Source organism: Pezoporus occidentalis, unplaced genomic scaffold, assembly GCF_034315485.1.
Source record: "Pezoporus occidentalis ecotype Australia unplaced genomic scaffold, CSIRO_AGI_Poc_V1 ctg155, whole genome shotgun sequence".
Classification (NCBI taxonomy): domain Eukaryota; kingdom Metazoa; phylum Chordata; class Aves; order Psittaciformes; family Psittacidae; genus Pezoporus; species Pezoporus occidentalis.
Window position 1 is genome coordinate 616083 of NW_026913372.1, and position 13002 is coordinate 629084.

At 43.2% G+C, this 13002-nt stretch overlaps 1 protein-coding gene across 4 annotated transcripts in view; it reads left to right on the plus strand.

Moving 5' to 3' along the window:
• SGPL1 (sphingosine-1-phosphate lyase 1) overlaps positions 1–13002 on the plus strand; it is a 44663-nt gene that overhangs the window by 11527 nt on the left and 20134 nt on the right. The window contains exons 1-3 of one of the 4 annotated variants that reach the window (XM_062611623.1): positions 1546–1750; positions 10281–10446; positions 12422–12489. In XM_062611623.1, coding sequence (XP_062467607.1) covers positions 1748–1750; positions 10281–10446; positions 12422–12489 — 237 coding nt within the window. In that variant the 5' untranslated portion in view covers positions 1546–1747. Of the gene's footprint in view, positions 1–1545; positions 1751–4578; positions 4716–7302; positions 7330–10280; positions 10447–12421; positions 12490–13002 lie in introns of those variants that run through there. The other 3 variants (XM_062611625.1, XM_062611622.1, XM_062611621.1) reach the window with 3 other exon arrangements.

Genomic DNA, 13002 nt, shown 5'->3' on the forward strand with positions numbered 1-13002 from the left:
CCCATTTCAAAACATTGTAAAAACAAAAGCGTTGGGAGGTTAAGTGCAAAGAGCTTGAACAGCCACACCTGAATATGTGCAGGAGAATGTACAGGTTTATAACTTTTGAAACAAAGCTGTGCTCTGGAGTGACCAGAAATCTTCAGCTTGTTTTAATGAACCTAATGCCTTAATATGTTTGGAAGCTTGCAGTAAAAGGTGCATCTCAAACGCTTTATTATGGATACAATGGGTGTCAAATAACTGCCAGCTTCAATTAAACTCTGGCAAACACATGCCTGATTATTAAACAAATTGAAGTTCACACTCAAACTAGACTGCTCTCCAAGATCTCCTGTGTAGGCCTGGGTGAAGATGGGCACTTTCTCCTGCTGCTATCTCCAAGGAGAAGGGGCAGTTGCTCCAGGTAATGCACCAGGCTGGTGGCAGAGATACCACTTTGTGGCACACTGAACTGCAGTTCCTCCACGCATTAATTTTTGGGCTGGAAACAAGCCAGATACTACTGTCATATTTGTCCAATTTGCACCACTTATCAACAATCAGAGAATCCACTTCTGTGCCCTGAAAACACACCCCTACTTGAAGCTAGGTTGCTTTGCTGTCACTGCACAAGGGACTACTTATTTGAAATGCTTCCCTTTCTTTTTGCCACTGCCCATCTCTCCCTCCTTCCAGGTTGCTTTTGGTCCCCCAAAGGCAACCTGCTGCCTCCATGCTGTCCTGCCTTGGGGTGTGCTCCCTGAGCTGTTGATCATTGCATGTGTATGAGAAGTGTCTAAGGAGCTGGGGTTTGTCTAGTTTGAAGAAAAGGAGGTGACCTCATGGATGTCTACAGTTTCCTGAGAAGGGGACACAGAGAGAGGGGTGCTGATATCTTCTCCCTGTCATCCAGTGATAGCACATGACATGTGGGAATAGTTCAAGGCTGCATCAGAGGAGGTTCAGCCTTGACATTAGGAAATATTCCTTTACCCAGAGGGGTGGTCAAACACTGAAGCAGGTTTCCTTGAGTTGATGTCCCAAGCCTGTTAGTGTTTAAGAGGCATTTGGAATGATGCCCTTAGCATGCTTTAACATTTCATCAACCCTGAAGTGGCCAGGCAGTTGGACTAGATAATCACACAGGTTTCCTTTAACTGGAACTACTCTAGTAATCGTTGCTTACCATGATTTAATTGCCCTTTGGATGTCTGCCAGTTGCTATTTGCCCTGGATTCCTAAAAATTGCTGTGCTTGTAGGAGGCTGGTCCCAAACAGCTGTTTCCTTGTTGTGTTTGAAACCCAGCCTTTGTTTTATGGGATCACAACTGATCCTGGTCATTTATGGAGGATGCAGTTCCTTAGACCTGGTGGTCAACTCCAGGCAGGGACGAGGGAGACCCTATAAATTGCCTTTATTATTTTTGCCCTTTTCCAGGCTTTTAAGTGGGAAGTTAAAAGACAGCATTTCCCTCTGCTGCAGCACTGATTTGCCACCTTTAACCTGAGGGAGCGGCTTCTCTCCCGGCCTCCATCCCGGCTTCCCCAGGCTACCGTGCCTCCTGCCTGCCGCTTCCCGTTTCGCGCTGCTCCGCCCTTTCGGCGGGAGCGCGCCCTGCCCGCGGCGCGCCCAGCAGGGGGAGCTGTCGTGCGGGAGCGGCGGGGAGGTGCCGGGCAATCTCGGTACCGGGCAGGGAGGAGCGGGGCAGGGCCAGGACCCTGCGAGGCGGAGGCCAAGGAGGAGGCAGTGGCAGTGGCAGCAGCGATGGTGAGCGGGGAGAGCGGGGTCGTGGGTCCCTGGGTCGGCCGGCGAACAGAGGGGTCAGAGACAGGGGTGCGCGGCGCGGTCTGCTCTGTCCCGGCCTTCAGGCAGTGAGGCCGGGGCCTTGCCCGGCGGGGTGGACCGGGGGATCTCAGGAGCCGTCTGGCCAAGCTTGGCTGTCGGCGGGGGCTCCCCCTTCCTGTTTCCCTCCCGTAGAAGCATCCTCGCCCCGGACCCCCGCCGGCGCTGCGAAGCCCGTGCTGTGCCCCTAACCGGGGAGGGGGTCCCTTTTGCAGGCCTACTAGCCGTGCAGTGCTTTCCTTGTTTTCCACAGGTGTCTAGTTTCAGGGCAGGGAGGGTTAGAAATGGTATTTTCGGCTGTGTCTGTGGGTTTACTTCTTCAGAGTCGGGTAAAAACTGTATTTTCTGCTTGTTCTGGATTTTGGGGAAGGTGTCTGAGCTCTGCTAAAAGTTATGTGGCTAATAGAGACCTTGTTCCATTTTTTTTTTTTTTTTTGCTTGTTTGGTGGTTTTTTTTTTATTATTTTTGGTGGTGGTGGGTTTTTTGTTTTGGTTTTTTTTTTTTTTTTTGGCTAGAAGTAGCAGCGAAGCAAACTCTTCAGATGCAACAGGGATTACCTGAGATATAGTTGGCTCCGGCATGCAGTGGTATGGTATGTGTTTTCTGACACCTCAAACCTGGAAGGTGTGGTACCCTTGGAAGGTACCTTGAAATCGTGGCTGCTACTGGGTGGTAGATAAAATTGCATAATCTCTGGCCAACTGCCTTTTCCCACTCAGTCACGGGGATCAGCTGTCCATGACTAAACACTCAAGTGCTGCTTCCTCTTCCCACTCTGGAATGGAGCTGTGCCCAGCCAGTGGGTCACCACCTCCATGTGGGGGACAAAGGCAGGGCCCACACCATTCCTTGTGTCTGTCAGCATGGGTAGCATGAGAGAGCATCGTAAGCTTGCATGGCTTGCGTTTCGGTTGCTTTCAGCTGCCAAAAGTTAGCTCTTTTGGAACTGAGTAAATACTGCACACCTTGTACACGGTGTGGTCTAGACTGGCCTGGGGTTGCTGGAAGCGTGCTGTGTGGTCAGGCTGTTCTCGCCTTAGTCACTCTGTGCCAAGGCTTTGCAGAGAAAACGGCTGCTTACTGTCTGGAAGACCTGCACAGGTCTGCTGTTTTATTTGTTAGACTAGACAGTAGCTACTGCACAGTGTTCCTCACGTTTGGAAAGCTACTGCGGTTGGCTGTATACTCGGGGACCAAAGCTTTCTCTGGACAAACACTGCATCACAGTTTTTACAAAATTATGATATTACTCTGAGATCCTTCTGTGACCTTAGCAATATGGGTTGCAAGGCACAGGAAATTTTCTTACCTAGATGAAGAAAAATCTTGCATCTCCCATGTAGTGTGCACTTCCAACCTACTAAGGGTTTGCCATCCTCTTGCTACCTTTAAAAGTTAGAGATGACATCTCCTGCTAACCTGAGGTTCTGCTGAGGTGATGCTTTGTTCCTTGCTTTTGATTTCTCCAGTTCATGTTTCCCCTGTTTGGTGGTAAGATAAACCTAATCACAGCATTTATTGTTGCATGTGGTTTGACTGGTGTGGCAGTGATCAAAACCTTGCTGTGACTAAGTTGGCAAAAGGGAATCAATAGAGCCCATTTTCATGAGTAAGGATTTTGAAGTTGCTGCTTGTCTCTTCTGCCAAACATACTGTTCTGGAAATAGTTCCAGTCAGATCTCCTCCTGCCCCAGCAGTATCCCACCACAGACCTACATGCAGTGCGGGTTGTTTCAGAAGGCCTGATCTGTTCTTTGGTTTTTGGAAATGGAGTGTTGCATTTTTGACCTAGAACTGTTGCTGTCATTCTCTGTATCCTAAATAAGCAAAGACATTCCCTTTCAAGTATTAGCAGACCTTCTTCTGGAGCATTTAGTACTGAAATCTCTTTGTATACTGGCTAAATGTCTATGTCCTTTAGTGGTTAGTGTAGCAATAGGGGCTTTGAAGTACATTTTGATACTGTCCTAAGAGCATGATGTGTAACTGAGATTTGGGGTCTGTCCACTGATGCAGGTGTGTTGGTCTCTTTGCAGTGGGTTATGGTGATTGTAATATAATTTTCTTTATTCTTTTTTAGGAATTGTTTGTGTTTCCTAGAAATTTACAGGTAAAAGTCACTTGGAAGCCCTTGTGTTCTGAGCATTTCAGTTTCCTTTGCGCCTCCTAGCTCACTGCAAGCCATCCATGAACAGCATGTGAGTAGGTGTCACAGAGACCAAAGGGTTTTTTGTGTTGGTGTTGTTAAGATAGTCTTTGAGGATCCTGCACTGTGGTTAGAGTTACCCAAGATTTGGGCCCTTAATGTCTAACAGCAATGTTCAGTTTGTGCTGATACTAGGGGCTTTGTTGGAGGCTTACATAACCCTGGTAGGAAACTGTGCCAGGTTTTGGTGCTGTCTTTGTTTGCAGATGCCAGTTCCTAGAACAATTGCCATGCTATCGTCTGCTTTCAGGCAGCTCCTGCCAAGACTTTGTCTTTTAATGCTGTGTGTACCTCTGAATGGCACTGAGCTACTTGTAAAATGTTTCAAATAGATACCCATTTTGTTTTCCAGTAGGCATGCAGAAAGGGCTGTGTGATCTGCATCTGAGAGGATGCCAGGTGGAGGAATAAACAAATATGTCCAGATGAGTCGTGGCACACGGGGAGCTGAGCCCTCCTTTTATCCTAATTATTGTGGATGCTGAGAGAGGACGTTTCCTCACAGAAACTGCACCTTCTTGGAGCCAGTTACCCACAAAGCGATCTGTAATGAGTTCATGTAGGGCATCTATTGAGTGAATCCAGTCTCTTACAAGATTTACAAGATCTGTGCTACCTGGAGCGTGCCTAGACGTTTGCAGAAACTTTGCTTTTATGCATTTGTTGAGTGAGCAAAGTGAACAGTAGATAACATCTTGTGCGTGGTTTTGGTTAAATGAAATTTGAAATAGCACCTAATTTTGGTGTCCTTTGAGCTGTTGTAAAACTACAAGCTTTCAGTCAGCCTTTCCCATCTTGTTTCAGTAATTTTACATTCCTTCTCTTCAGCGGAAGCTGGGATGCTGCTGCTCTTACTCTGAGCTGCTGCCTTGTTTGTTTTTGCGCTTAAGCTGTAATTAGCCGTTGTCTAGCCACTCCCCTTGTACTTTCAGGGCTGGTGGGATAGTATGTACATTCGTTTCAGATACTGTATATGGCCAAAAAGCCCCAATGAAAGCTGTCCCTCTGGGTGGGGGGAGGGGGAGGGAAACATTTCAGTATGGCGGTGGTGGAAATAAAATAAAACGCAGAAGAAACTGGTGGTTACAGGAAGCTGTGGTAAGACGAGCGTGACCTGAGCATGTTTTTGTGTCATGTAATTCAGCCCATACACCTACAGGTTCGTGTTTCTTGATTTCTGAGAGATCATGTGGCTGAATTTGTTCTGTGTGCCCATGTCCTTTGGTGAGGGGGGCAGCACACATTCTGAACCTTGAGCTGTAATTAGGACCTGACTAACAAATATTCTTTGCCTGGTGCTTATGTAAAGGTATTTGTCATACTAGGGGTGGTAGGGAGGGATGGAGGAGCAGATTCATTACTGGGGTGCGAATCAAAACACTGTAGGCACATGCAGCAAATAGCACCATCTGAAGCTGAGGTGGCATTGCTCAATCCCCTTCCCTCCCTCTCCTGTAGGAAGCTGGCTGGCTGAAGGCTGCAAGTCCAGTACTTACCTGCGGCTAGACCAGTTATGCAGCGTAGTTAGGCTGGCCAGACATGCCTTTTGTGGCCAGAGCAGGCACAGGAAACAAGGTGTTAGCTAAGGCACAGCTAATTGAAGTCTTCCTTCTTCTTACGGGCAGAATAAATAAATGAAGTTGCTGTGTCTTTGCTCGTTTTGTGTGGTTTATTTTCAGTCAGGAGGTGTTGTCCTAGGAAAAACTTGTTGCGTTGGAGCACGTGCCTTAATTATAGTGGCAATACCTGTATTCCATGTGTTATCGTAATCAGAGCAGACCTACCTCATGCAGTTGCTCTCTGCTTGTTTTACTATGTGCTGAATTGTGTGTTATGCTGGCTCATTCATCAGCTCTGTTGAAAGGAGAAAAAACAAATGGCAAATACAAACATTAAGGTTTGGGCATGGAAAGGTGGTCAGAGGGTCTCTGGTTTGGTAAAATGTGGATTCAGGCGAAAGGTGAGGATGAGGTTTGATCTTAGCAGTTCCTACTTGCACAGTGAACCTAAGACTTATTCTAGTGCTTAAAATAAACTTTCCTTTAAGAGCTACTTTTATTCTGTGTCCCACTTTAAATGCTCTTTGGGGAGAAGGAGGATTCTGCTGATAAAACCTTTTTTCTACTCTTCCCACAGATAAATGGTGGTTCTACTTTACAGTGTCAGAAACAGGAGGCACTTGTAACAAAAGCGTCAGGTCGTCCGGTTTACTCTTTCTCTCCCTGTCTCTTCCTAAAACTCGAATCTGAGGAAATGCTGTTCCGGCAAAACTGTAAACTGTGCTTTCATTAGCTTTGGCCTTCTCCCCTCCCCCCTCTCTTCTGTCATCTGGGACAGAAAGCATTACTGCAGTTAATTTGTCCTCTTTTGTTGTGGCGTAAGTGCTATCCCTGGATCATCAGCTAGCTAATGGCTTTTAGAAATAAAGTACTGAGGATGTATTCCTAATCTGTGGAGCTAAAAATTCAGTATGTAAACTGCTTGGGTTGCCACGTCATTAATATCTGTACAAATGAACAGTGTAGGTCCTAATGATAGCAATTAGTATTTTATCTGATACCTGGCTAAGTCTTGATCCTCTGAGAATTAAAAACAAATCCTCCAGTGGAGTTTGTTTCTCCCATCTCTCTTAAATCGGGCTTTTAAACTGTTGCTAAAATAATCCTGTGTCTTGTGAAGCTTTTGTGTGGGGAAGTTTCTTTTAAAGAAATAAAACCAATTTATCTGCTCAGCTGTAATGGGAAGGGAAACCTTTTATTTTTTGATGCCTTCACATGAAAGCAGATTATTGTCTTACATGAAATTCTGTCCTGTAGATAGGCTTAAAATCAGGCCAGCTTGTTTTCTTTAGTCCATCTGGAAAGCAGTAACAGCAGGGGCAAATGAATGGTATAATCCTGCATTGCTGAAAGAGCATCTTTTGTTACTGCAAGTGATGAATGCTTCTTTTGGCTGAAGTTGATCAGAAAAAAAATCCACCTGTTTTTTACTCTGTTATGAGCAGCTTCCTCTAGGGCTGTTCATCTTTTAAAGCCTTGGCTGAACATAAGCTTTAAAAAGAAGGAAGTGGTGTTGGGCCACAGCAGTGAGGCTGCAGTTACATGTTGCTGGATGTAATAAAACCAGGATACATTCACAAGCAGCCTTCTAAATGTCCTCTAGTTTCTCTAGGATTAAGTTAGTAATTCAGAAGGTAGATACTTGCTAGATACTTTGGGACAAAGAGGCACTTTAAAAACAGAGTGCATAGTTAGGAAGCTGAGAAATTGTATTTCACCTATTGGCATGGTCTTCCAGGTAATTTTTTTTTTTTTTAATTTTTTTTTGTTAATCCCTCCTTTTTAGTATTCTCCTAAATTGATCAATCTCATCCTTAGACTCTTGTATGAAAAGGCTGAAGAAGGAGAAAGTGAGAAATACAGAGAAAACTTTACCCCGTCAAAATGTATTCTTTGTGGAGTGATCTCATTGTTTTTTAAAGCAAGAAGGGCAAAGAAATTCTTCAGTGGCTTAGAACTAACATAGTGAAGATCTCTTATTTGTTCAAAAACTTGGAGGTATCACAGAGCTGCTATATGTCAGTGCTGGTGTGCATGCTTCTTGCTTGAAGTACACTTAAGGTAAAATACTTTGTCTTGCATCTCAGTAATGGAAAAGTGAGTGAAAGCAGAGCACAGTGCCTTGTATGTGGTGGGCTAAGAGCAGAAAGGTGGATATTGCTCATTCATCTGTGATGTCTTTATGCACCTGAGCCTTTTTTTGCTGGTAATGTGGCTGAGAATGTATTTTCATGCAGAAGCACTCTGGGGTTACACAGATGTTCCATCTGCACTTTGCTTGGTGTCACCTGAAGTTCATAGTCAAGCAGCCTGAATTTACAGACCAGAGCACTGCTTTGATGTGCTCTTGGAAAGGAAAGAACAGGAGGACCTTTCTGGTGGGTTTGCTTATACCTGTGACAGGATGCAAGATGTGCCACTGGTATTGGTTGTATCTATAAAAACAAGCTTATTTTTAACTCCTGTCTTAGTGGAGAGATGGTGTGCTGAAGAGTGCAGTGGTTTCAGCGGGGATTGTGTGATTTAACAGCAAAGTCTGTAGCTGGCTAGGGTCTTCTGTCCAGAGCTTTCTCTGTGACTGAGATCAGTCTCTTGCCAGATTTATTTATTGTATTGTAACTTGACCATTGACTTAAGTGACTGCTGTCTAAAAGGCTATGTTCCATTTTGATTTTGAGGTTATAGCTTATAGTATCCTCCACCTTCAGGAAAAAGAAAGCACAACCCACTTAATATTTGATGCTGCAGCATTTTCTTCCCATCAGTTGAGAACAGTTATTGAGACACATTAGTTTCCATCCTTTAAGTGCTGAATGATATCCTGGCATTAGCTCCTATGCAGTGAACCAAAGATGTTGTTGGTTAAACACTCCTTTCCAGGGATTTTTCAAAGAAGATTGTGCAAACTCGATGAAACTTAAGTACCACCTCTGGTTAGTTGGAAAAGGTAGCTCTTCCCTTAAATTCTAGGGTTAGATCAACTTTGTGGTGACTGGATTGAAGTACTGGAATTAGCTAGGACATTGCCTAATTGCAGTGGTTTATGTGGCTGCCTTGTTTTCAAGGCTGAAGTAGCTGGTGTGTATTCTTGAATTGCCCTTTGCCAAGTGGATGGGTGCTGATTTGGCTTCTCATAGCTGGGTGCTGCTTCTCATTGAGCAGACCTGTTTTTGCCCAGTTCAGTCTGTGTCCCTTCAGCCTGTCCTGGGACATGGGTGATATTAGTCCTCTGTGATGTGTTGACACTGTTGTTTTGCTGAGATTTTTTAGCTTTATGATTGGGTTGCTTAAATATTTTTGAACTTTCTCACATTATATGCATTTTACAGCTTTTCAAAAGTAGTGAATATTCATTAGTATTGGGGTTTTGTAAGGAATCCTGCCTTCTGTTGATTATTTGGAAGAACTTTTTTTTTTAAGGCTGTTTGTAGCCTCTCCAGTTGTATTAGAATAACATGGCACCTCTAAAGGTGACCTTAAAAAAAAACACAAAACAACAAAAAAACCCAACAAAAAAGTGAAATCTGTAAAGGGTCCTGAGAAGGAAAGTTTTAGCAGCTTTTAATTTAGTGATTTATTTATAGCAGTCTTTGCAAGTTGCTCTGACCCCACCAAGAGTGTGACAACATAGGTATCAAGGGTGTATTCCTTCTAAGGTTTATTAACAAATCTTTTGAGAAGACCCCGTGTACTTTCTGTGGCATTTGGAAGGTGAAACTTTGTAGTATTGGAGATCCCTCTCAGAAAGCTTCCCAGCAAAGCTAGGCTTGATGGTAGGTTAAAAGGGAAGAAGGGTTTGGAGGAGTGCTCTGGGGGTGGCTGAAAGAGCTTTAAAAAAAGGGAAGTAACATGCACAAGCTTTTGTCTGTAAAATGCAGCAACCCGAATACTTATTTTTGGTCATAGCTCCAAATAAGGTGTGGTTGCATTCTCTCTAGAAAACTTTTTCCAGAGAATTGCACTGAAGACCCCCATTTTGGGGGAAACAGCCTTTTTTTCCCCTTATGCTCTGTTGTGAGACTCAAGAGAGTGTGCTTTGAAGCTATTAATGAGGTACTTGGGCTTTGTCCCGACTGTAACTGCAAATTTGACATTGTAGTTTCTATTGCATCATAGTCTTCTGTTATGTGTGTTATTTATTTATTTATTTATTTTTGGCAGCAGCAGTGTTTGTTTCTTTGGTCTTCCCTTTGCATGGAAAATAATAATTAGATCTTAACCTTAAGGAGTTGCTGAGTACTTGCATCTTTAAGAATCCAGCCCTAGACAGGTAACAGACCTGTTTTGGTGGTACCTGATGAATGGTGACTGCTTTCTGACTGGTGTATTGCAGTAGTTAAGCCTTCACTTACCACCTGATAATTCTTAGGAAAAAAACATTAACAGTTGCTTCTCTTCATCATGGTAAGATCTTATGATGAGTCTTGGGACTGTGAAGCTTGCATTTTTCTTATCTGCCCTTTGCATTTCTCTCTGAATATAAGAAGTGTATTTTTATCAGTGGCTCTTGGCTGGAAGTGAGTGCCAACTATTTCCTAACCTGTTCTGCTTACAGGAATTAAGGAAAGCATGGGGGCTGCATACAGAAAAGCATCTCTTTAACTGATGCTAGACTCACAGACCTTTTTCATGCCCTGTTTGAGTGCATTTGAATTTTTCTCAGTATCATTCTCATTTTGCTTTACACAGGATGCCCTTACTCCATACAAGGAAATCCTCCAGATGTACTGGGAGAAAGCAACAGGCTTTGTGAATGCCCAGTGTGATGGACTTGAGCCCTGGCAACTGATTGGGTTGACGCTTTCTTCTACACTTATAAGTGTGTGGCTGCATGGCTTTCTCTTCCAGTCTGAAAGTAAGTATTTGAAATGGGGTATTATGTTTGGAGGGAAGTAAGAGGGGGAACAGAGTTGTTCCTAAGTAGTAGAAGGAAAGAAGGTGGAACAAGGCCAACGCTTGTTAGAACAGACCTTCTGCTGTCAACTAGTATCAACAAAAACCTCTTCCAAATTAAGGTCAAAGCCTGTCTGATCAATGAAACACCCCCATTCCTTTAGGGGGTGTGGTAGGCCAGCCGGCATGTGCCTGCATCTCCTTCCCTTCCTCTTGTCTTCCTTTTGCGTTTGGCTAAACCATTTACTTGTTGCAACACTTTCTTCTTGCTCCAAACCTGGGGAATTTATGAGAGCTGGGTTCTTGTGAACTTAGTCATACATGCAAAGTGTCTAGGAGTCATAAGTACAAAGCGTCTACAGAACTCTTGCTCTTGACTGCTTCCCTTCCTGCTGGAGGAGAAGGTGTGGTTTTGATTTAGTGTTGAAGGCATGCTTCATCCTCAGGATCTTCAAGATAATTGCATCTGGTGGTGGTGTGTGGATTCTTCACATCCCTGGAGCATTTACCTGTTTTGAGTGATTTCTGATATTGACAACTCTTCAAGTGTGATCTGTTTTGATGAGCCTACAGTTTTCTCTGGCTGTGTGATGGTCAGAGATAACTACTTTGCCCTCAGAGGAGAACATGGTGCCTTTCAGTTCTTGCACGCCTAAGGGTTACACTCCGATAGCAGTTTGTTAAAAACAGAAGTTTTCAACTTGATGTTTACTCCTGTGCCTCTCTGTTCCTTAACCAGCCTTTTTAATTTTAAGGATGGGAGTAACTAAATAGTGAGAAAATCTATGAAAGAGACAAAATCATATGAAGCTTTTGCTCAGTGCAGGACTAAGTTAGCTTCTTGGCTAGTATTTGTACTGCTGCGCAGTATTTTTAAAGTGTTGACTAGGTGCTAGAAGATTGGATTAGATTGTCTGAATTTTTCAGGAGTTTGCAGTCTTCTCGCTGTGGAAGTTCTTAATAAAACTGTGCACACTGAAATACGCAATAGAAATGTTACTGTCAGAATGTTAATGAGTATTTGCTACAGAATGTGCCGCACTGCAATTACTGCTCTTACGTAGCATTTCAAAATATATAGGAAGTGTGTGTGGGAAATATACATAAAATTGCAAAGTCCTAAAGTGGTCAATTTTTAAAGTTTGCTTACTTATTTCTTGGTATAAGCGTCCTGTAACTGCTGCTGCTTAATTGAAATGCCTGTAGGACTCAAAATGCATTTTTGGTGGCTATAAAGTATCTGTGTCGTCCTGATTTCATTCCTGCCTTTTGACCTAGCCTAGGGTTTGCTGGTGTTTGTCATCAGTGGCTTCTCTCATTCTAGTATGTGGGCTGTGGTGGAATTTCTGCTCTTCCCTTTGTTCTGTCCCCTTCCCCCGAGTTGCCTCGCATTGCATCATGTGTTTCCAGTATTGGATGGCCAGACACCAGCCAGATCCTTGTCACATTATGGCTGAAGTACTGTTTCCTCCTTTGTTCTGGGACCCTCATGTTGCTGAGTGTTTTTGTGTTACAGTACTATTCTTGTTTGAAGAGGCAGAAAATAACTTCAACCGGTATTTTCCTTTTTTTTTTGCTGGAGAACTTCATTTTAGCAAATTGTAAAATCTGTCTCTTTCCTGTAAAATTCCACATGTGGATGTAAGTTCCCTTGTTAGTAAAAAAACTGAGTCAAATTATTGTTTCCCATAGGTGGCTGCTGTTCTGCAAGCCAGATGTTTCTTTAGCATGGTCCACTTCTGAACCTCTCTCTTTGCTATGCTCATCTGTCTCACCATGTCCTCTTGGTCACTGCGTTATTTTAACTTGGATCAGAAATACCGAGCCTGTGTCATGGGCTGTATCTGAAGTATTGTGGTCTAAATCTGTTTTTTTTTTTGTTGTTGTTGTTGTTTCGTGAGTCATCTTAGGTTAATTTCTGACTCTTTGTTTTTCAGGTTTAGCATCCCGAGCTAAAAAACAGTTCTTTAAACTACTGAGAAAAATGCCATTTGTCGGGGCTATAGTGAGTATTTGAACTACTTCTCTTAATATTATCCCAGGTCCTTGTTTCAGCCTGCTTAACTTTCTCAGAGAACTTAGAGTTCTGCATCTTTTTTGTCATGTTACTGTGATTACAGTGATCTGAGGATATAGATCTGCTGCTGCCACCCGGTTTAATGCAAGATATAATTTCTACCTAGTCTTTTTGTCATAGTATCATTCTCATAAATAGGCGTGCTACTTTTTTTTTTAAACAAACAGTCAGTGAATGTGGTTACAGAATTTTCTAGTAACATTTCCTTGTTGTTTTAATTTTTAGAAAATTATTTTAACAATGAATGAAGGGGACAGGATTGAACTCAATTTGTTGTTTCTGGAACTGTCTTATTCTTGAGCAAGTGTGAGTTAGCCAGGTGTCTGTTGTGCAACATGGAAGGACAATTTTTTTAATCAGATGACTGGCGTGATTAGTTTAGAGCTCAGATACCTATTAGCAATACTTAGGATTATAGTTCAAGGTTATTGGTAGTTCTTG